Source organism: Capra hircus, chromosome 18 (assembly GCF_001704415.2).
Source record: "Capra hircus breed San Clemente chromosome 18, ASM170441v1, whole genome shotgun sequence".
Lineage (NCBI taxonomy): Eukaryota > Metazoa > Chordata > Mammalia > Artiodactyla > Bovidae > Capra > Capra hircus.
Window position 1 is genome coordinate 54,844,663 of NC_030825.1, and position 21,315 is coordinate 54,865,977.

A 21,315-nucleotide genomic window follows, 5' to 3' on the forward strand; every position below is an offset into this window, starting at 1 on the left:
AAAGTCCTTGCAGGGTGGGGATGGGGGCAGATCGGGAACACAGACTCCAGGGCTCACCTGCAGAATGGCCACTTCGTTCCGGAGCTGGCTCTCCTGCTTGGTGGGGAAACGCAGTTTGTCGATGACCTTTACTGCCACATCCCGGCCTGTCTTTCGGTGCTTCCCTGGGCAGAGGGTAGGGGAGGCGGGGGATGAGAGGAGCAAGACCTTCCAGTCCTGGCAAGAGGAAGACCCCACTAGAGACACACAGCTAGAGTTGGGCAGAAGTGGATGAAAGTCCACCAGGGGGCCTCTGAGGGGCCCCCAGGAGCGACGTCAAGGGTGGGGGCCCCTAGGAATAAGGGTAGAATGAAGGAAGGTAAAGTCAGAGCTCTGAGACGCTATAACAGAAGAAACTAGATTTGTAACCAATCAGAATCCAGCATCTAGCTCTGTGGCCAATCAGGGCAGAGTTTACCTTCCCTATTAATAACGGGAGAAAGTCACTGGCCTTTCCGAGTGAGAAAACGTGAGCCTGCAACCATCTGCCCCCAGGATCCAGCTTTCTTAATCAACTAGAAAAGGAGATGAGCATGTGGCCAATCAGAAGGGGAGGTCTGGGGACTTCCCTGGTGGTCCAGTGGCTAAGACTCTGAGCTCCCAGTGCAGGGGCCCGGGTTCAATTCCTGGTCAGGGAACTAGATCCCACATGCCACAGTGAAGATCGAAGATCCTGTGTGCCATAACCCAGGGAAGCCAAATAAATAAATAATTTTTTAAATCTGGGGCCCAGAAACCCCCAAGACGCCTTTCTAAGTCGGCTCTTGAAACATCCTTACCGCCATAGACCACCCCAAACTGGCCGGAGCCGAGGACCTCATCTGGGAAGATCTGGTAGACAGTGGCGATGTCCTGCAGGGTGGGGGGAGGGAGAGTCAGAGGAGCACATGGAGATGGGGGGTGGTCAAGGAAGCTGGGAGGGTGGGAGAGCTGGGAAGTGGTTTGGGGGCGGGGGACCGGCACATCCTTGGGTGTGGGTGGGGTCTTACCACATTCTCTTGAATCTGGCTGTTGGACACAGAGATGCTCAGAGAAGCTTGTCCTGGGGAGAGGGGGAAGGCAGACGTGAGGAGACCCCAGGCTCAAGATCACCCATAACTCCACCCTCTGGGGCCAGTAGTTAGACTAGACTCATTCACTAAGAACCTCAGTTTTCTCATCCCGGAGAACGGGAATAATAAAAGGACCTCCCTCCTAGGGCCAGTGAGAGGAGGAAATGAGAGGAGCTCAAAATATGTTGTCATGAAGCAGTTCACCGAGCATTTCATTCTGTGATCTCAGCACCAAGGGAGGCGTGATGATCCCATTTTACTGAGGAGGAAACTGGGGCTCAGTAGGAAACTGACTCAGGCTTCTTCTTCACCTGAATTTGCACCACCTCCAACCCAGCCAGGGCCAGACATTTCCAAAGTCCTGACCCTTCCGCCATTTGAACATCTGTCCCCTCCCTGAGGCATATTCAGTCCTTGCCCCTTAGCCTCCTCCCTGGTCTCCCTGTCCTGTCTCCATCTCTCCTATTCCCCCTCCATAGGGGAGCCAGAGGGATCTTGCCAAAGCATAAGCCTAACTCTGTCCTTCCCCTGCGCAAAACCCTGCCATGGGGACTTCTCTGGTGGTCCAGTAGCTAAGACTCCACACTCCCAATGCAGGGGGCTGGGTTCAATCCCTGGTCAGGGAACTAGATCCCACAGGCTGCAACTAAGAGTTCCCATGCCCCAGCTAAAGCTCTTGTGTGCTGCAACTAAGACCTGGCACAGCCAAATAAATAAATATTTTTTTAATTAAAAAAAATTCTGCTATGGCTCCCCAGTGTCCTGAGGGGGAAGGCCAAGTCCCTTAAATAGCCTAACAGGAAGTGTCTGGTCCCTCTGCCTCTTTGACTTCGTCCTCTCCCTTGCTGTTGTGCGTTCCTGACACTCAGGCTTCCTCGCCAGGCCTCCCATACATCACAGTCTCTCCTATCTCCAGTCCTTGGCACTTGCTCTTCCCTCTGCCAGGAATGCTCTTCCCCTCACTCTGGACTTAATTAAATCCTCCTCGTCTCCCAGTCTCAGCTCACATGTCACCCTGGGACCACACCGGATTCCTCTGGCACGTGTTCTACATCCTACTTGTCATTCTCCCAGGAAGATCTGATGAACATCTGTCAGTTACCCTGGACTATGAGCTCCATAACATAGTAAACCAGGACTCTGATCATCCTTTGCTTCCGCCTGAAATGATTTCCCATTTCCTTTCTCTTTGTTTCACCCCTCCTCGACTTCCAGGTCTTAGCCTGGATGTTGCCTCCTCCAGGAAGCCCTCCTGGACACTCAGCCTGGGTTAGTCACCCCACTCTGAGCTCCCACAGCCCTCTTGCTCCCCTGTCCCAACCCTGCCTACTGTGAGTCATCAGTGTCTGGGGACAGGTCTGCCTTCCTTCTGGGACTGAGTCCCAGAAAAGCAGGTCCTGGGCTGTTTTGGTCACAGCTGGGCCCACAGCACTGTCTGGCACAGGCCAGGCACAAAGGAGCATTAATTAAAAAGTCTGAACTCACAACCTGAAGGAGTCTTTACTCGCCCCGGGACAAGACTCAGAAAGGGGAAGTGACATGCGAGGTCTGGGGCTTAATGATTTAGACTGATTTCTGCTGAGACCAGAAGCCACATTCTCCACTCTGCCATTCCCTAGCTCTTCCCTTCTCGAGCCCCACCTAAGCCCTCCGAGACCCCTCTTCCCAGGGACCTGGAGTGGGGCCCTTACTGTGGGGTGTGTGGCCTGGGGCGCTGGGTGCATCCTGGAGGATGACAGGCATCAGGGCCTGGCGGATGGCTGTTTCCCAGCCCCGGGCAGTCTCGGCTCCCTGCCCACTAGGCCCTCCTGGGGCCCCACCAGGGGTTTCTCCCACAAAGTAGGTGGCATTGGCAGTGACAATCTCGAAGCAGTGTGGGTTGGTGCCTGGTGGCACGAGGCTGAAGTTCTGGGCTGGCTCCACAGTGAGGATTTCGGACAGTGGAATTTCCTGGCAGGACAGAGAGAGTATGCATGAGGGCTCCAGGCAGACCCTGGCACTCTCTACTTACTCAGATGAGCACACAGAATCCAGGTTTGGTGGGGAAGAGCCTGGTTTGCATGGAGTGATCAAGAAAGGCCTCCTGGCGGAATTTACATTGAAGCAGAGATCAGAAAGTAAGAAGAGGCCAGCTGGTGGAGGAATGTTGGGAGGAAAGCATGTGAAAAGGTCCTGAGGCAGAAAAGGCTTGTGTTCAAGGGACATGCCATATCCCCATTACATGGATGGTGCCTGGCACAAAGTAAGTATGCCGGGTTTGATGAATAAAAAAGGGAGATCAGGCTAGGGCCAGCTCTGCAGGGCCTAATGGGCCACAGGCTCCAGGGCCCTGAGGAACCATGGAAGGGTTTAGTGCAAGGCAGGGAGCATTTCTCTCTAGCTGTGTATGGAAGGTGAATGAGAGAGGAAGGGACAGAGGAGACAAGGAGGGAGGCAGAGAAGGAGAGAAGGTGGAGGGTCTATGAAGAGGAAGAATATGCTTTGGCAAGTGTTGAAAGACAAAAGAAGGGAGGAAGAAAAGAAGGAAAGAATGAGAAAGAGAAACTTATGAAACCAATAAAGACAGGAGCCAGGACTTTACTGGGGGTCCAGTGGTTAGGACTCCGAGCTCCCAATGCAGGGGGCACAGGTTCGATCCCTGGTCAGGGATGATCCCACATGCCGCATGGCCAAACCAAACAAACCAGGAGATGGAGATGTTGCAACAGGGATGGTGTTTTAGATAACATGGCTTGAGGAAGACGGGAAGGATGAGAAGAAAGCAGCCATGGGACGGGTTAGGAGGATGCTCCAGAGCAGGTAAACAGTGAGGTGTCTGGGTTTTATTCCAAGGGCAGTGGGAGCCACTGGGAGGTTGTAATGGTTTTAAAGGACTCCTCTGACTGCTGTGTGGAAAAAGACAGTGAGGGCGAGGGCAGAAGCAAGGACCCGGGAGGAGACTCGCTGGAACCCAGGACTGGCATGGGAGGCACTGATGAATAAATACAAAGAAAGAATTCAATAAATTAACTATAAAGTAATAATGATAACACACTTGAAATTACTGGGAGTTTAATGGAGCTTAACATACTCCTGGTCCTAAACTAACTGCTCCACATAGATTATCTCTTTGAATTCCGGCACAGCCCTGAGGCAAGGACTATTCTTGGACGCCCTTTACAGGTGAGAGGCGCAGCGTGCAGAGAGGTGGAGTAACTTGCCTGCGTCCCCCAGCTGAAAAGTGATGGAGCCAAAAATCAAACTGAGGGCACGGCGTCCACGTGGGCGACACTTGCTGATGGGAATGGAGCGTGCAAGCAGGGGGTGGGCAGAGGGTGTGATTCGCAGGCATTTGGCTGAAGCAACTGAGAGAGGAAGGGAGAATACAGCGGACAAAGAGGAGAGCGCTGGGGGACCTGGGAGCCAGAAGGCCCACCTTGTAGTATCTGTTGGTCGTGTTGTTCTGGAAGAGCGTGATGCACTTGCAGTCCAGGCGCCAATAATGCCGCTTCCTCTGTTGGGAGAGGTGCTTGAGAGGGTGAGGTCGTCCGCCCCCCCATACTACGGCTGCTCTGACTCGAACCCCAGCCAAATTCTAGCCCTGCCTCACCCCTGACCTTGCCTTAGTCCCGCCCCCAAACCCCGCCCCGCCCCCAAACCCCGCCCCGCCCCCAAACCCCTAGAGCCACCCACTTCTAGCTCTGCCTCCAGCATGACTCCGCCCACTCCAAGCCCCAACCAGCCCCGCCCCCTCAAACCCCACCTCCTCCAACTCTAGCCCCATCTACCTGGCTCCCCGCCCCCACTCACCAGTGTATCCCTGTTGCTGTAATGAACCACCCAGCCCTCTCGAAGCGTCGTGCTGGATTTCCGCGTCGTGTGTCGCACTGACTGCACCACCCTCATTAGGGGGATGTACCCCAGGGAGCTGAGAGTCGGAGAGAGAAGGAGTGAGAGGTTACAAGCAGAAAATAACCATAGTGTCTGGGGCTACAGCAGGGGGAGGGGTGGGGAAGTGGGAGTCAATCTCTGGGTAGCTAGGGCCATTTCGCCCGCACTTTTTTGCCTGTGTTTCCAGATTTACCATAAAGAGGAAGGCGACTCTTGAGAGACCCACATTAAGAGGCTGGTTTCCAAAGTCAGGCTACCTGGCAAGTACTAATCTCTTCGTGCCTCAGTTTCTCCACCCAAAGGGGTTGTTGTGAGAAGTGAAGCCCTTCTTAGGAGCTTAACAGAGTGTTTGGCACATCGTGGGCCCCCAATAAGCGGTAATTAGTTCTGAACCCACTGATCGTGGAGCCAGTTGTGTGACACCGAGCAAGCGGCTCAGCCTCTGTGCCGCTTTGCACATCATGCTATTGTTACAGTGCGGAAATGAAGGCAGAGAAAAATTAAGTGACTGTGCAACTCCAGAGCCAACAATCTCTTGATCCCTGTGTGAGAACCTGGACTGGCTGACTGTGGCCACTTCTCTTTGCCTCTCTAAGACTCAATTTCCTCATCTGTGAAATAGGCTGCCTCTCCCAATAGCCCTCTCTTCTCAAGTGCTTCAAGGTCCAGCTCTGATAGCTTATCACTCTGTTAATGATAGGAAAGACCTGGGAGAAAGGGATTCTGAGGTTCCAGGCGGCCAGAGCTGGTGGCACTAGAAAGAAACTCGGGGTGACCACTGTGATCTGAATACCCCACCCCCTCCCTGGCTTCACGTCCCATCCTTTTCCCCTCGTTCTCCCTGCGTCTGCCACACCAGGTTGCTTGCTACTCCTGCAACAGGTCTCAGGAAACTGGGAAATAGAAAAGTACAGGGTGAAGTCAACCCACGGTAGGGATGGGGAAGGGCCTTCGCTGGATGGGGCCCTGGGTACCTCTCAGATTTGCCCCCCTCGCCTTCCTCCTCCTCGCTGGCATGGAGAGCATTTTCCGAGTGGGAGCCAGGGATGAAACCAGAGTCATCTGGCTCATCCGTGAGGGAGCTCTTGTCAGCCTCGCTGAAATCAGTGGCCTCCTCCATGGGCACATCTGGGGGGACAGGGAAATCAGAGGGGCCTCCACCCAGTCCTGTCGCCCTTTCACTCAGCACCCCTAGCTTCTTACCTCCATTGATGAGTGCCTCCCCCAGACAGTCGTTAGGGACGCGGGTGGCGCAGCGTTTGTGACAGTTGAACTTGCAATCTGGTGGTAGGAGGACAAGAAATGTGGAGATGAGTGGGAGGGGGAGAGGAGAGGTCACCTCTAAGGGTTGACCCTTGACCCCTAGCCCCCAGGCTCAAAGAGTCTGTTCTCGCTTTGTGGAGCAGGAAAGCTAACTGATCCTACTCTGGTCATCCTGCCTTTGAGACAAAGTCCTCAACTATGGAGTGGCTCAATTAAATGGAAGAGGGCCAGATGAAGTGTTCATAGCTTTACAGTCCTAGGACTCAAGGAGTCTAAATTTGGTGATACACTTCTGATTCTAGACTTATAACCCTCTAGAATCTAAGAGTGTCAAAATTCTTAGGATTCTGTACACCCATTACCCTAGAACTTAATGTTTCTATGGTTCTTTAGCTCCAAACATCTGAGGTTCTAGAATTTGCTTGTTCTGATGAATCCTAGAATTGGATGGCTCTAACTTTTTATGGGTCTAGACTTCTGGTATTCCAGAATTTGGTCATTCAAAGTTCTGGGATCCTAGATTTCTAGGATGCCTCCAAGGCTATATGGTTCGAGACTTCTCAAACTCAAATGTGTTGTTTCTAGGTTTCTATGATTCTCGCTTCCTATGGTTTTAAAGTTGTAACATTCTGAGAATCTTTTCTTTTTGCTTTAAAAATCCCATGTATTTGGAAATTGAATGCCCACTTTTAAATGATGGGTGTATCTAAGAAACCATAACAAGGATATAGAAAATATTTGTCATAGAATAGATATGAAAAGAGAATTTACCAGAATTTGTTGCATGCAGCTGTAGTTGGCTCAATGCAATTAAATATACTGGGGAGTCTTGAATAAGGTGTGAAAACAATGGACACCTGAGAATCTATAATTTGAGAGTTTTAATATTTCTGAGTCTAAGGTTCTGTGATTCATTCTGTTGAACCCTATGATCCAGAAGTCTTGAAACATTTCTACAATTCTCTGATTTGAGAATTCTCAAGTTCTACAGTTTTAGAATTCCATGCTGAGAGTCATAGGAATCTAGATTTCGCAGGTGCTAGGATTACAAGTTTCTAAGGACTGAGGTTCTAGGATTCCAGAATTCCAAAGGTTCTAGAACACCAGGATTCAGGGCACTCCCCTCCGAGACCCTGTGCTTCTAAACAACAGGCCAGAGCTTCTTGTTTCCAGGCACAAGCCCAGCTGAGATCCTAAGCCTCTTAGAGTGTGTGTGTGGGTGGGGGTGGATTCTGACTCTGTCCCCACCTCCACCCCGGGGGCCCTCGCTGACCTTTGCACTGCAGGCCCTGGCGAAAGAGGCCCTTGAGGAGTTTCTTGCAAGCCTGACAGACGGTGGGCCGTGTGTAGCTGTGTATGAGGAAGGTGTGTGGCACCTTGACCTTGGACAGCAGCATCTTATCCAGCTCGATGGGGCGACCGGTGTAGGACGAGGCCGAAGATGAAGAGGAGGACGAGGGAGGGCGGCGAGGGATGAGCTCGGTGGTACTACGGCTCTATCAGACGTCAAGAGTGGAGGGGACACTCTAGTGAGCCGTCCCCACACCGGAGCCCCCTCACCCTCCAGCCACTCACCCTCTCCATTCCCCCAGCCGCTCACCAGCTCATCAGGCATGCTGAGCAGGGACTCGGAGGTGCCCAGGCGCACCGAGTGGCTGCTGGCCAGAGATGTGGACGACAGGCGTCGCTTGCGCGCCCCGCTGCAGTTGTTGGGGATGCTGAAGGCGCAGCGCTTGTGGTAATTCAGTCCGCAGCCTGTGGAGGGCGCCAGACGGTCAGATTCATAGCCTCTACCGGGTCCGGGCTCTAAAGCTCCGCTCACCCCCTCCTCCTCCTTTTCTGAAGCTCTGGAATAGAGCAGATCCCTTGAGATACCTCTTCCTAGTGTAATTAACTTCAACGGAAAACTACAAAACCCAATTCAGGCAGAACTGCTAAGGGCTGAGAGACTGCAGGAATAAAGGTCTGGGGAATTCCCTGGCAGTCCTGTGGTTAGGACTCTGCGCTTTCACAGTTGAGGATGCCATGCGATCCCTGGTTGGGAAAATAAGCTCCAAGATGCGTAGGGCAGCCAGAAAAGAGAGAAAGAAAGGTTTGGGCCACCACCCTGGGCAGGTGAGGTGTTGGCTGAGGGCGAGGGAAACATGGACCAGGCAGTGGAGAAGGAAGACAAGGAAGCCAAAGCCACGTGGCTAGTTGCAGCCCCGAGGACTTCACAGTTATGACTGTTTCTTCCTTACTTTGTTATGAATACATGCGGATACCAAATATTTTCTTCTTCCCTCTTCTACCCCGTTATCCTATAACATAAGATATTAATAATAACTAGCTTTATATCATGGGCTTTCCTGGTAGCTCAGACGGTAAAGTGTCTGCCTACAATGCGGGATACCCGGGTTCGATCCCTAGGTCGGAAAGATCCCCTGGAGAAGGCAATGGCAACCCACTCCAGTATGCTTGCCTGGAAAATCCCATGGACGGAGGAGCCTAGTAGGCTACAGTCCATAGGGTCGCAAAGAGTCGGACACGACTAAGCGACTTCACTTCACTTATATCATGATATAAGGATATATATATATACACATATAGGCGGATTCTTTGCCACTGAGAAAACTGGAGAGTCCCAATATCTAAGTTACAGGATATCAAAGGAGAAAAGGGACTATCACATGAGGGCATTGCCTTCTGGAGAAAGAGCACATTTTCAGTCCCACTCCGGATGGTTGTATCATATCAGGTGGAAGACTGACTTTGTTCTTTCTTTTCTATTTTTAATCCTTGACCATGATAGAGTCAGGCTCAGCTTGTCATTTCCTACTGGACTTCCTGAACGCTTCTCCATACATCTCTGATAATTCCAGATGACTCCAGGACTGCCCTCTGGAGTAAAGAATCTTCCTTCAGGGACTCCCTTGCCTAAGACTCCATGCTTTCCAATGCAAGGGGCCTGGGTTTGATCCCTGGTCAGGGAAATAGATACCACATGCTCCAACTAACAGCTGGAATGCTGCAACTAAAATCCAGCTCAGCCAAACACATAAAGAAATACTGAAAAAAAAGAAAGAAAGAAAATGTTCCTCCATCCTTTGGAAACTTCTTTTGAAACATCTCATGAAACCTGTCTTCTGGCAGCCTGCCTGTTACAGACTTTCCTGCTCAGCAATTCCTCCTCCTAGGCAGTCTCGAATGCATAATGTCACAACTGCAAATGCAAGCCTCAGGACCGCTGTTGGCACTGCTAGGAGTTCCAGGATGGCAAATCGCACACAGGAACCATGTCTCAATTTGTCTTTAATCACTCACATGCTTCACAGAATTTCAGAAACTCATCTTTGACTCCTAGCACGAATACCAAAGTGGAGTCAATCTCCTGTAGGAAGGTTGTCACTAGCATTAAGGACAGACATTTGGGCCTCTTTTGGAACCATGTGTACTTGGACCATCATCTGTGATGCCAGGCCAATGAAGTCCACTTGGAGAATGGCCATTAGAACTTAATGCCACCAGGAACACACCGTGATGAAGGTTATGCAAACCAAGACATCAAGAGTCGGATATGATGTGTGGACGATGGCAATATTGATAGCAGCTTTGAATGCACTAAATTGGCTTTTGTGGGCCTAATACAGCTATTATCTCTAGAGCCCTTAAATAATGCCACAAGTGTATTTAATTATGCTTTGCTTTTTGTTGTTTTTTGGCCATGCGGCATGCAGGATCTTATTTCCCCAACCAGGGGTCGAATCTGTGTCCCCTGCAGTGGAAGAGTGGAGTCTTAACCACTGGCCCACCAGGGAAGTCCTCCACAAGCATATTTAGGGCTGCCGTTGCTGCTCAGTAGCTTCAGTCATGTGCAACTCTTTGCAACCCCATAGACTGTAGCCTGGGCTTCCCTGGTGGCTTAGTGGTAAACAATCTGCCTGCAGTGCAGGAGCCGCAGGAGACATGGGTTTGATTCCTGAGTCAGGAAGATCCCTTGGAGGAGGGCATGGCAACCCACTCCAGTATTCTTGCCTGGAGAATCCCATGGATAGAGGAGCCTGGCGGGCTACGGTCCATGGGGTTGCAGAGTCGGACATGACTGAAGCGACTTAGCATTCATGCACACAGGCAGACTGTGGCCCTCCAGGCTCCTCTGTCCATGGGATTCTCCAGGCAGGAATACTGGTGTGGGTTGCCATGCCGTCCTCCTCCAGGGCATCTTTCTGACCCCGGGGATTGAACCTGCACTTCCTGCCTGCATTGCAGGCTGATTCTTTACTGCTGAACCACTAAGGAAGTCCCATATTTAGGAATGCATGATAAGAGTCCTCACCAGTGCTGTGGGCCTTCTGAAACATAGGGTATCAGGGACTCCAGATTTCCATATGAGCCTGACTGCCACAAAACTGGAGATCCTTAGACAATGGAACACCTGAGAATACTCTTTCATAGTGGGTCACAATGAATAAACAATGGTGGTGCAGATCATCATCTCAGAATGGATGGTCCTCTTTTGCTGTGTATAGAGCCCAGCTAAGCCAAGCAGTGCCGCCCTCATCTTCAGGGTAGGCGTAATCTCAGCGTTCCCGATCAGAAGCATCAAAGACAGAGACAGTGAACCTGTGAATCCCAACTCTTGGGCTTAACCTTAAGACAACTTGTCTCAAAGGAACACACTGTGTTCCTTTATTTTTTTTTAAAGTATGGCTTAAGGAGATGCGTAAGGTTGCTTGTTATGGACTGAATGCTTGTGTTCTCCCCCAGATTCATCTATTGAAGCCCTAATCGTCAATGTGACTGTATTTGGAGATGGGGCCTTTAAGGAAAGAATTAAGTTTAAGCGAGGCCCTAAGGATGGGGCCCTGATCAGGGGGACTGGGATCCTTATAAAAAGAAGAGACATGAAAAATCGCCCTCTCCCCACGTGCTATGTGAGCACACAATGAGATGGTGGCCATCGGCAAGCTAGGAAGGCAGCCCTCACCAGGAACCATATCTTGTCAGAACCCAGATCTTGGACTTTCCAGCCTCCAGAACCAAGAGAAAATAAATTTCCACTGTTCACACCACCCAGCCCATGATCTTTTGTTAGGACAGCCCTAGGAGAAGGAAGTGCTAAGTTGCCAAGGGATGGACGCTGACGGTCAGCTTCATGTGTCGCATGCAGTTATTAATCTGCGTGTTACTGCGAAGGTATTTGGCGATGTGATTCAAGTCCACAATCAGCTGACTTTAAGGGAGGGAAATCATCCTAGTTAATCTGGGTGGGCCTGTTTCAGTCAGTTGAAAGGTTTAAAGAGCAACCTGAGATTTCCCAGGTGGAAAGACGTTTCAGCTCTTGCCAGAGCTCCAGCTTGCCCTTTCTGACGACCCACCCCGTGGATTTCAGAGTTGCCAGCGGCCACAATCCTGGAAGCCAATTCCTTCCCCCCAAATCCCTTAATATGTGCTCCCCACAGGTTCTGTTTCTCCCGTTGGTGCCTGACTGGTATGGGTTCCGCTCTCTTCTCCATCACCCCTTTTCTACCCCAAAGCCTCTGTCTCTTACGTCTCCCTCGGAGCTCCACCTTCCAGTCCCCACCCTCCACCCCCAAACCGAGTCCCACCCAGATCCCGCCCCCAACCCAGGCCCCGCCTCCTGCCCCACCTCCAGTTCCTCTCCCAAGCTCTGCCTCTGGGCGCTCACCTCGCCTTCCGAGCTCCCCCTCTTAGGCCCCACCTCCCGGTCCTGAGCTCCACCTCGGCCCCGCCCTCGCGCCCACGCCCTTCCTCTTGGCCCCGCCTCCAGCCCCCTCGGTCTCTCACCATCACACTTGAGGCCCTGGCGAACTAGGCCGAAGAGCATTTCCCCGCAATGGTCGCAGAAGGCAGGCGCTCGGTACGAATGCACGGTGAGGGCATGCGGGCGGATCTGGAAGTCCTCAAAAGTGGCCGAAGCTGCAGGCAGCAGGGAGGGGCGCATGGTTGAGCCGCGACCAGCGGTGGCCATTTCAGCCTCCGCGTTCCCAGGTTTCTCAACAGTCCTCCCGGCTGCAAGGTTTGATCTCTCTTTCAATCATTTACTCGCATCCTACATTCGACCTGGGTTCAAATCCCAGCTCCACCACTGGCCAGAACACCTATGTACCTATGCCAGGAGCTGAGGGGAGGGGGAATGGGGAGTTGTTTAATGGGTACAGAGTTCCAGTTTTGCAATCTGAAAGCAGTTTTGGAGGTTGATTGCATAACAATGTGAGTGCGATTAACACTGCTAAACACTGGACTTTTAAAATGGTTAAGATGGCAGTTTTATCTTATGTATATTTCATCACAATTTTAAAATGTTTAACTAAAAGAAAATACAAATGCTTGGGTCCCACCCTCAGAGTTTCGGATCTACTTGATCTGGGAAGTGTAAAAAAAAGAGAGAGAAAGAGAAAGACAAAACAAAAGAAAAATACCTATGTTTCTCACTTTTCCCATCCGTAAAATGGAATTCAACAAATAATTACTGGATATTGTTCCAGGGGCTGGGGACACTACAGAGAACAACACAGACAAAACCTCTGCCTGGCCTCTAGTAAGGGAGACTGACAAACAAAATAAGGAAGAGAAATACTCTCATTTAACAGTCTCTCAATCTAGCAGTTACTCTGTGCCAGGCGCTATGCTGAGTTGTTGTTGCTGTTTAGCTGTTAAGTTGTGTTAGAGTCTTTTGTGGAGTCTGTAGCCCGCCATGGGATTTCCCAGGCAAGAATACTAGAGTGGGCTGCCATTTCCTTCTCCAGGGGATCTTTCTGGTCCAGGGATCACACCTGTGTCTCCTGCGTTGGCAGGTGGGTTCTCTACCACTGAGCCACCGAGCCACACTGTGCTGAGTACTTTATAATATTAACAAATTTACCCTTATCAAGAGCCCACTGAGGTACATGATTATCCCTATATTCTAGATGAAAAGACTACAGCGCAGATAGGTGAAGCAATCTGCCCAAGGTCAGTTAGCAAGGTGCAGAACTCAAATTCAAATCCGGGCCAGGGTGGCTCTAGAGTTCATGCTTTTAACCCTGTACTTGAGAGTGTTAGTTGCTAGTCGTGTCTAACTCTTTGCGAGCCCATGGACCATAGCCCGCCAGGATCCTCTGTCTGTGGGATTCTCCAGGCAAGAATACTAGAGTGGGTTGCCATTCCCTTCTCCAGGGGATCTTCCTGAGCCACTATACATACGGCTTCTGAAATTTTTAAGCAATAAAATATACACTAAGTGAGAAGTCAGTAAATGCTTGGGAGAAAAATTAAGCAAAGAGGTTAGATAGGGAAGATGCAAGAGGTACCATTTTAAATAGGTGGTCAGGGGAAGTCCCTGGTGGTCCAGTGGTTAGGACTTGGTGCTTTCACTGCCTGGGGCTGGGGATCAGTCCCCGGCTGGGGAACTGAGATCCTCGAAAGCTGTGCTGCACGGCCAAAATAAAATAGGTAGTCAGGGAAGGCTTTCTTGAGGAGATGACATGAAGATATAGGCCTGAAAAAGGTCAGAGTCTGGGCCACGCAGGAATCTAGCACAGAACAGGCTCAGTATCTTTTTTCTTTCTTTTAAGTATTTATTTGGCTGCACTGGATCTTAGCTGTGGGATGTGGGATCTAGTTCCTCAACCAGAGATCGAACCCGGGCCCCCTGCATTGCGAGCACAGAGTCTTAGCCACTGGACTACCAGGGATGTCTCCGTGCCCAGTATCTTAATACTATCTGCTTAACAGTTCTTTTTTATGGGTTAAATGAATATATGGAAAGCTTTATTTTTTTGTTTGTTTTGTTTTGCGCCTTACCACATTGCTGGTGGGATTTTACTTCCCAGACCAGGGATTAAACCTGGGCCCTTGGCAGTGAGCTTGGAGACCTAACAACTGGACTGCCAGGGAAGTCCTGGAAACCTGTTAAAACAGTGCCTGACACAGAGAAAATGCTCAATAATATGTTAGCTATTGTTTTTAAAGTTTTGTTTTTGGACTAAATCTTGTTGGGCTCCCTACCCCCACCCCAATTTTTGTCTATCATTAAGTTACCTTTCTTATATTATGCAACTGAAAGGGGACTGGGTTCTATGTGCCAAGCACTGTTTACACACTCAGGATAAAGCTCTGAACAAGGGAGATTTTTTGCCCCACTCTCAGAGAGCATTCTTTTAGGAAAGAGACAAGAAACACACACACACACACGCACACACACACACACACACACGAAAAGAATAGGGACTTCCTGGTGATTCAGTGGCTAAGATTCTGCATTCCCAATGCAGGAGGCCCAGGTTTGATCTAGTCCAGGGAACTAGATCCCACAAGCCGAAAAAAAGACCTGGCGCAGCAAAATAAGTAAAGAAATGTTAAAAAAAAAAAAAAAAACACACACAGCAAAAGCCAAAACCAAAAACAAAACAGCAAGGGCAAAGGCCCTGAGGTGGGAGGGAGCTTGGCTTCTTCAAGGGACAGAAGGCAGACAAGATGGTTGGAACAAAGAAAGAAGGACAGTGTTAAGAGATGAATTCAGGGAATTGCCAGGGGCCGGATCATGCACAGCCTTGAGACCACATTGAGGAGGAGTTTGCATTTTTTTCTTCCAAGGGTACTGGGGGGCCATGGGAGGATTCTCAACAGTGGAATGTCATGAGTTGACTTAGGTAGGTGTAACTGCAATAATCTAGGCAGGAAGTGATGGCGGCTTGGATCCATGGAGAGAATAAGAAATAGCTTCAGGATGTAAATTAAGGGTGAAATCAGTAGGTCTGATGATGGACCAAGTAAAGGGGTACGAGAAAAAGAAGAGTCAGGGATGACCCAAGGTTTGGGGCATGAGCACCTGTGTGAATGGTGATATCCTTCACCAAGCTGGAGAAGATTGTGGGAAGGGAAGGGTTAGAAGGGCAGGGGACTTCCCTGGTGGTCCAGTGGTTGAGACACTGCGCTTCCACTGCAGAAGGCATGGGTCCAATCCTTGGTGGGGGAACTAAGATCCCATATGCCCAGCGGTGCAACAAACAAAAGGAAGGCAAAATCAAGATTTCTGTCTTGGACAGGCTATATCTGAGATGCCTGGAGGCACCCGGTGAAAGCATCAGGAAGACAGCTACATGAACAAGACTAGGGTCTGGGGGGAGACCAGGATGCAGATAAACATCCAAGGGTTGTGAGACTCCAGGAGGGAGGTAAATCCAAACTTCTAATTGTCATCCATCCATCCAGCAAATTTTACTGAGCATTGCAGCACTCAGGGTGGGGGTGGAGGTGGGGGCAGGGGGGGACACACAGCCTGAGTAAGGAAGGTGCTTCCCATCCACCTCAGCCTTTCTGAAAGAACCAAGGGCTAAAGATTCCTCTAAGTGCTGAGAGCTTGCGCATCTATCAAATGGGAATGGCCAGTGGGTGGGCTAGATTCTGGTTGAAAATCCAGGTGCCCAGGTTTCATCTCCTGCTGCAGAATCTGATTGAATTAAGCATGTCATCGAGAGGAGACACAGACAGCAAAACATTTTGAACTTTATATCAAGGTGACGCGTAGGTCTAGAAAGGGTCAAATCAGAAACACATAGCTCCATGAACCGTCAAACTGTTTACGCCGTGTCACCAGCGTCCTGATGGATAAATGGAAGTTTCAACCACTGTGACCCGCCCCCCACCCCCTCGCCCACTGCAGCTTCCTCAGAGGTACCCACTCTCCTGGCTTCTGCCAAAATAGCGTAAATGTCTATGTGCTTCGTAAATGGCATGATTCAATGCCTAGCTTCTGTCCCTTAAGCAAGGTGTGTGAGATCCATCCGGGTTGCTCTGGTTCATTTACGTTCAGTGCGGGGCGAATTCCACAGTGTGCAGGGACCACATCTACCCATTCCGCGAAGCGGGAGTTTTTAAGAGCTCCCGCGGGGCTACTAATTTGCTGCCAGTGCTTAGAACTGAAGAATTAAGTTTCTGGGCCTACCCCGCCCCGCCTTCTACCGATGTCCCGCCCCCGCCCCCGCTCGAGGCTCCGCCCCTAGGCGGGCCTCGGCCTCTCACCCGACAATACCACCTCCACCAGGTCGCCCTCCTGGATGTCTCCGACAGAGCGCACCAACTGCAGGAGGTTGGCCGACGTGGGGTCATGTTTGAAGAGCAGGATCTTGTCGTAAAGGCCGTAGAAGCCACATTCGGGGAACTGAGGGGGCGGGAGAGGGACGTGGTGACGGAAAAGCTCAGAGCAGCGGTCTGGAACCTTCCCAGGGCAGGGCGGTCTGTTTCCCCCGGAAACTCAAGAGACCCCGCAGCCCCTTGCTTCCTGCCAGTACCCTCCCAAACCCAGCTCGAGCTGAGCCGAGCCGGGCAGGGTGCCAGAGACCCAGGTGTAGTGGGCGAGAGCTGCCTGCCAGAGTTGGGGAGGGACATTGGCTCTGGGATCTTAGGGACCTAAAATCTTCTGGAAGTGAGAGGGGCACGGCTGAGTGAGCACCCTTTCCCTTATCTCCACACCACCTCCTGCTCCCGCAGCACCCCCCCGCCTCCCCCCTCCTTGTCCCCCAACCACCAGTTTCCTTCCTGAATCTATTGTCCCTGTTACCTGGCTCCACGCCCAGCACTGGGGCTGGGCAATCTGGAAGGAGGAGATTTAAGACTCCTGGTTGGAGGGTGGGTGGGGGGTGCAGAAAGTCTAGGGCTCCAAGGAGTTGGAAGATAGGCAGGGTGCCCCCACCCAAAGCCCCAAGGACCCAGATGCCCCGGTCCCCAGCTTAGGGAGGGGGGGGCAGGAAATGAAACCTGTAGAACAGAAAGTGAAACCACCCAGGTGGAGCCGCTGGAAGGAAGGAAAGAGGCCCTACTACACCTGGACAGGGGGGCAGAAAAGAAAACTGGGGTGAGGCCTGAGGGGGTGGGCTGAGGACTTGAGCAGATAAAGAATCTTACCCAGGGAACAACTGATCTCCCCCCAGCCTGTTTCCCCAAGGAGCAGGCTGAGTTGGGTGTGGGAGCTGGTTGAGGGGAAGAGGGGTTGGTGGCAAAAGGAAACTAATCTGTTCTTGCTGCTGGGAGAGGGTCCCCAGGTGCCAGGACTCAGTCCTGACTGCCCCCGGGGGTCTTTCTCTAAGTTTCTTTGTCTGTAAAATGGGAGAGTTGGCCAGGTTCCTCGTGCTTTCTCTGAAGCCCAGAGAATCCATTCCTAGGAGTCTAAGAAGATTCTAGAATTTGACTATTTGGGGATTCCAGCATGCTCCTATGATAGGATTCATTTCTAGATTCCAACAAATTATTATAAGGTTTAGACTTTTAACTACCTAGATTAGCAGTAGCCTAATGTTTTAATGTTGTAGGGATCTGCCAAACTAAGATTCTAATATTTGAATATCTTAGTCTGAAAGATTTCGACAACCCAGGGTACCAAAATTCTAACATTTTAATGCTCTAGGATTCTAACAACATGGGAATCGAATATTCCAACATTTTAATGTTTTAGTATTTCAACCACCTCAGGGTCTAATGTTTGAACACTTCAATACCAGAGGAGTCGGTCACCTAGCAGTTGCATATTCCAACAATGTAGAATTCTAACATTTTTAAAGTCAAAAATTCCAGCAGTAGAGTAGCCCACTATTCTAACTTTCAGCATTCTAGAATTCAAGCACTGTGTCCCACATGATTTTCCCCTTGACGAGATTCTCCAGGCCTCAACCCCAGTGACTGTGATGTCCAAAGCAAAGAGTGGGGTGGAGTGGGGAAGGCTCGTGTTGACAGGCCAGCCTCAGAGCTGAAGGGTGGGGACACTGATCAGGAGCGGGGACAGACACCTCAGAACCTCTGGGGATTCTGAAGAGGCGTGCCTGCCCCTCCACACACACCTCCGGCCTGGGGGAGGGCAGAAATTGGTCTCTGAGACCTCACTTGCCCCTGGCAGTTAGTCCGGTGCGCACCCACACCCACACCCACACATGTCACCCGATCGCCCAGGCCGGCCCGGCTTCAATTTCTCCTGTTTCCACCAAGTCGGAGGCTGGGGTGGGCCCAGGCAGAGAGGTCTCCCACATCTGGGGCTCCCGCCTGCTCCTTCTCGGCGCCTGCACCTGGCCGGCCCCTCCCTTCCTCCCTGCTGTCTGCAGCAAACAACATGCAGGGACATGCAACTCGGGGAGGCCTCTGGGCCACCCCACCTCGGACCAGGCCTCTCTCAAAGGGGTAGTGGGTGAGGAGGCAACTGGGGGGCCAGTGCTGCACCCTCAGCAGCCCAAGGCTTAGTCCACCTCTCCCTCTTCCTTATACTGGGCTCAAAACCACCTCTGCCAGCGCCCCCCCCCCACCACCTCCCAGACATCACCTAAAGCTGGGGTGGGGGTGGGGGGGTGGGAAACCTGTGTGCTCACCTTCTGGTCAACGATGGAGCAAGCCAGCTGCTTCACGTGGGCCAGCTCAGAGGCGGCGGGCAACAGCACGAACTCGCGGGTCAGCCCGATTTGGATGTGGAAGGAGACCCCCGAGCCCGGGGCCAGGACCTGGGGCAGCAGCGGTGGCGGCGATTGCAGTTCCAAACCTCCGGAAGGCGAAGGTGACCCCGGCCCGGGAGAGCCCGGGAGCCCGGCGGGATGCGAGGGGGCGGCGGCCATAGGGCGAGGCCCGGGGTCCGCCGCCCGGCGCCCACCCCGGGATCCGGCTGGAGAAGCCTGAGCAGGGAGGCTCGGGTCACAGTATCCCAGGGATCTTATAAGCGGGGATCCCGGGGATCCAAGAAGAGAACCCTGACTGGCAGGTTGAGAGAACTCGAGGATGGTGGGACCCTGGGAAGTTAGAGAAAAGGAATCCAGTGGATCAGACACCCATCCGGGGAATTAAAGGATCACAGATGATCAGAAAGGAGAAATCTAGTGCTTTGGGGGAGGGGGGCCAGCGATTGGGAGATACCAAGAAATCAAAGAAGGAAAGCTAGTTGGTCCGGGTCACAGCGATCAGAAGAGCCCAGGATCCAAAGGATTCGTGGAGAGAGAGGGGATTGGAAAGGGAGCAGGTGGAGTCGAGAAGTCAGTGGCTCTAGGAAGAGGATCCATTTAAGAAGGGGGCCAGAGGATTCACCAGACCTTGAGGATGGAGAGCAGGAGCCTCTGAGTCGGGGATCGAATGGATCCCAGGGATCCGATGGCGGGCCCGGGGATGGGCAGAGGGTTCCCAGGGGATGGGCAGACGGATCCCGAGGGCCGGGGTGCTGAGGGAATCTCACGGGTCTCGGAAGTTGGAGAAAAACTCAGTCGGGGCCCGCGGGGAAGGCGGTGTTACCATCGGCAGTGGGGTGGCGGGGGGTGGGAGGGATGGGAAAGTCGCCCAGCGCAGGGAGCCGGTGGCTCTTTTTCCCCCTCCAAAGTTTAACTCCGCAGCGGCGGCCCAGGAGGAAGTGTTCAGAGTGACAGTTCAGTTGACCAATCGGCACCGGTCTTGGTGACGTCAGAGAGGGTGGAACCTGATGAGAGCCTAGGGGCGGAAGAGGAGGGCGGGCTGAGCGCGCCTCCAAGTTGGGGATAACACCTCCCCCGCTCAGGCCTGGGGACCTAGGGTGGGAGATGCAGGACTGGGAGGATAGACTGATTCCTCTCACCAACAAACCCTTGTCTGGAAAGTTGACTTTTCCCTCAGCTGGTGAGGGAGGAGCAAGTCACCCTCACCCCCACCACGGGTCGCGAGGCCGGGGCTGAGGAGGTGTCTGGCCCTTTAAGGAAGGGAGCCATCTCGCCTGGCCTGCATCCGGCGCCCACCGCAGGGGAAAGGGTGGGAGACGGTGTCAGGTCCGGTCCGCTCTCCGGAATGAGCCTGCCTCTTCCCAGAGCGTCACTCCGTCCTCCCTCGCGACACACCCTAGCCCATTCCACAGGTGGGAAGACCGAGGCCTCCAGATGGACAGAGATCCTTGCCTCAGGTCTTGCTCCAACGACCGTGGCCAAAGTGCCACGAACAGACTGGAGTGTCAGGGCTGGTGCAGGGCCGGTGCAGAAGGGGCGTAGCTTCCTTCCTCCTGTAGTCAGCTTCCCACTCTGCCCCAGTCTTTAGAAGGGTGAAGAGCCAAATAAAAGCCTAGGGGAGCCTGGAAGAACCATAGCAACTAGGGAGGACCACACAGCCTCACCACCACACAGATGGAAAGCACATTGTTCTCCTGGGGGAGTGTGCACGTGTCTATCTCTGGGGAACTTTAGGTTGGTGACTTCTCCGCTCTGAGCCTGTTTCTCTTATCTCTCAGATGGGACAATTGGACTGACCCCGAGGGTCTTTGTGGGGATTAATGAGACGGTGTAAGTGTGCCTAGAACACAGCAGAAGCTCAGTCCTGCTGGCTGTGACTCTAATGTGCTGAGATAAAGGCATGCGCACCTCAGACACTCAGGTGCTGTGGGTGGGTTTGCTCAGTCATTCAGCAAGTATGAGCTGAGGCCCTAGAATGTGCCAGGCCTGTCATAAAACACCTCTTCAGGAGCCATTTGGACTTGATTTCTCTTCCCCAGCTAATAATAAGGGTGGCTACCATTTAGTTTACATACAGGAAGCTGAACCCTCAGAGAGACAGAGTGACTTGTCCAAGATCATCCAGCGGGTAGCTGCCGCCCATGGGCTGCATCGAGAGGCCAAGGCCTGGCTGAGCCCCAGAGGCACCCAGGTTGAGATGGGCTCCCAACCAGCAGGGCTGGGTGGGGGATGAGGACCTCAAGACGAGCCCCCTGCTGCTCCTAGGAGGGCTGTTGGGGGCAGCTGAGGTCGGTACAGTAGCGAATTTGCCACCACATCCGGAGGCTGGCTGGGGCTGGGGAAGGAAGTCTGAGGCTGGGGTGTAAACCTAAACCACCACCTGGGGAAGCAGCACGGAGCCTAGAGGGATGAGAGGGTGGGGGTGGGGTGGGGAGAATGAGGGCACGTGGCGCCCGAAGCTGGGCTCCTGTCAGCTTCACCTGACGGCCCTCTGCCCACCTGCACCCTCTGTCCAGACGGGCGGGCAACTGCCACTGTGAAGTCCTAACAGGAGTGTGTACTTCTCAGGGTTTCATCCTTCCTCAAGTGCACTTCACAGGCCTTCATCCTTCCTTAAGTGTTCACGGGGCCCTGACAGGAGGCAGGCCCTGTTCTGGGCATTGGGGTGCAGCCCT

The 21,315-nt window shown here is 52.4% G+C and overlaps 1 protein-coding gene across 4 annotated transcripts in view; it reads right to left on the reverse strand.

Annotated features, from left to right (window-relative positions):
• Positions 1-19,545, reverse strand: part of PRKD2 (protein kinase D2) — a 32,369-nt gene extending 12,824 nt beyond the window's left edge. Inside the window, exons 1-14 of one of the 4 annotated variants that reach the window (XM_018062650.1) lie at positions 19,268-19,545; positions 18,560-18,970; positions 16,230-16,368; positions 12,012-12,143; positions 7,825-7,979; positions 7,498-7,720; positions 6,165-6,242; positions 5,936-6,089; positions 4,881-4,998; positions 4,507-4,584; positions 2,783-3,041; positions 1,029-1,081; positions 819-891; positions 58-164 (exon numbers count right to left, since the gene is read on the reverse strand). In XM_018062650.1, coding sequence (XP_017918139.1) covers positions 58-164; positions 819-891; positions 1,029-1,081; positions 2,783-3,041; positions 4,507-4,584; positions 4,881-4,998; positions 5,936-6,089; positions 6,165-6,242; positions 7,498-7,720; positions 7,825-7,979; positions 12,012-12,143; positions 16,230-16,368; positions 18,560-18,799 — 1,809 coding nt within the window. In that variant the 5' untranslated portion in view covers positions 18,800-18,970; positions 19,268-19,545. Of the gene's footprint in view, positions 1-57; positions 165-818; positions 892-1,028; positions 1,082-2,782; positions 3,042-4,506; positions 4,585-4,880; positions 4,999-5,935; positions 6,090-6,164; positions 6,243-7,497; positions 7,721-7,824; positions 7,980-12,011; positions 12,144-16,229; positions 16,369-18,559 lie in introns of those variants that run through there. The other 3 variants (XM_018062649.1, XM_018062652.1, XM_018062651.1) reach the window with 3 other exon arrangements.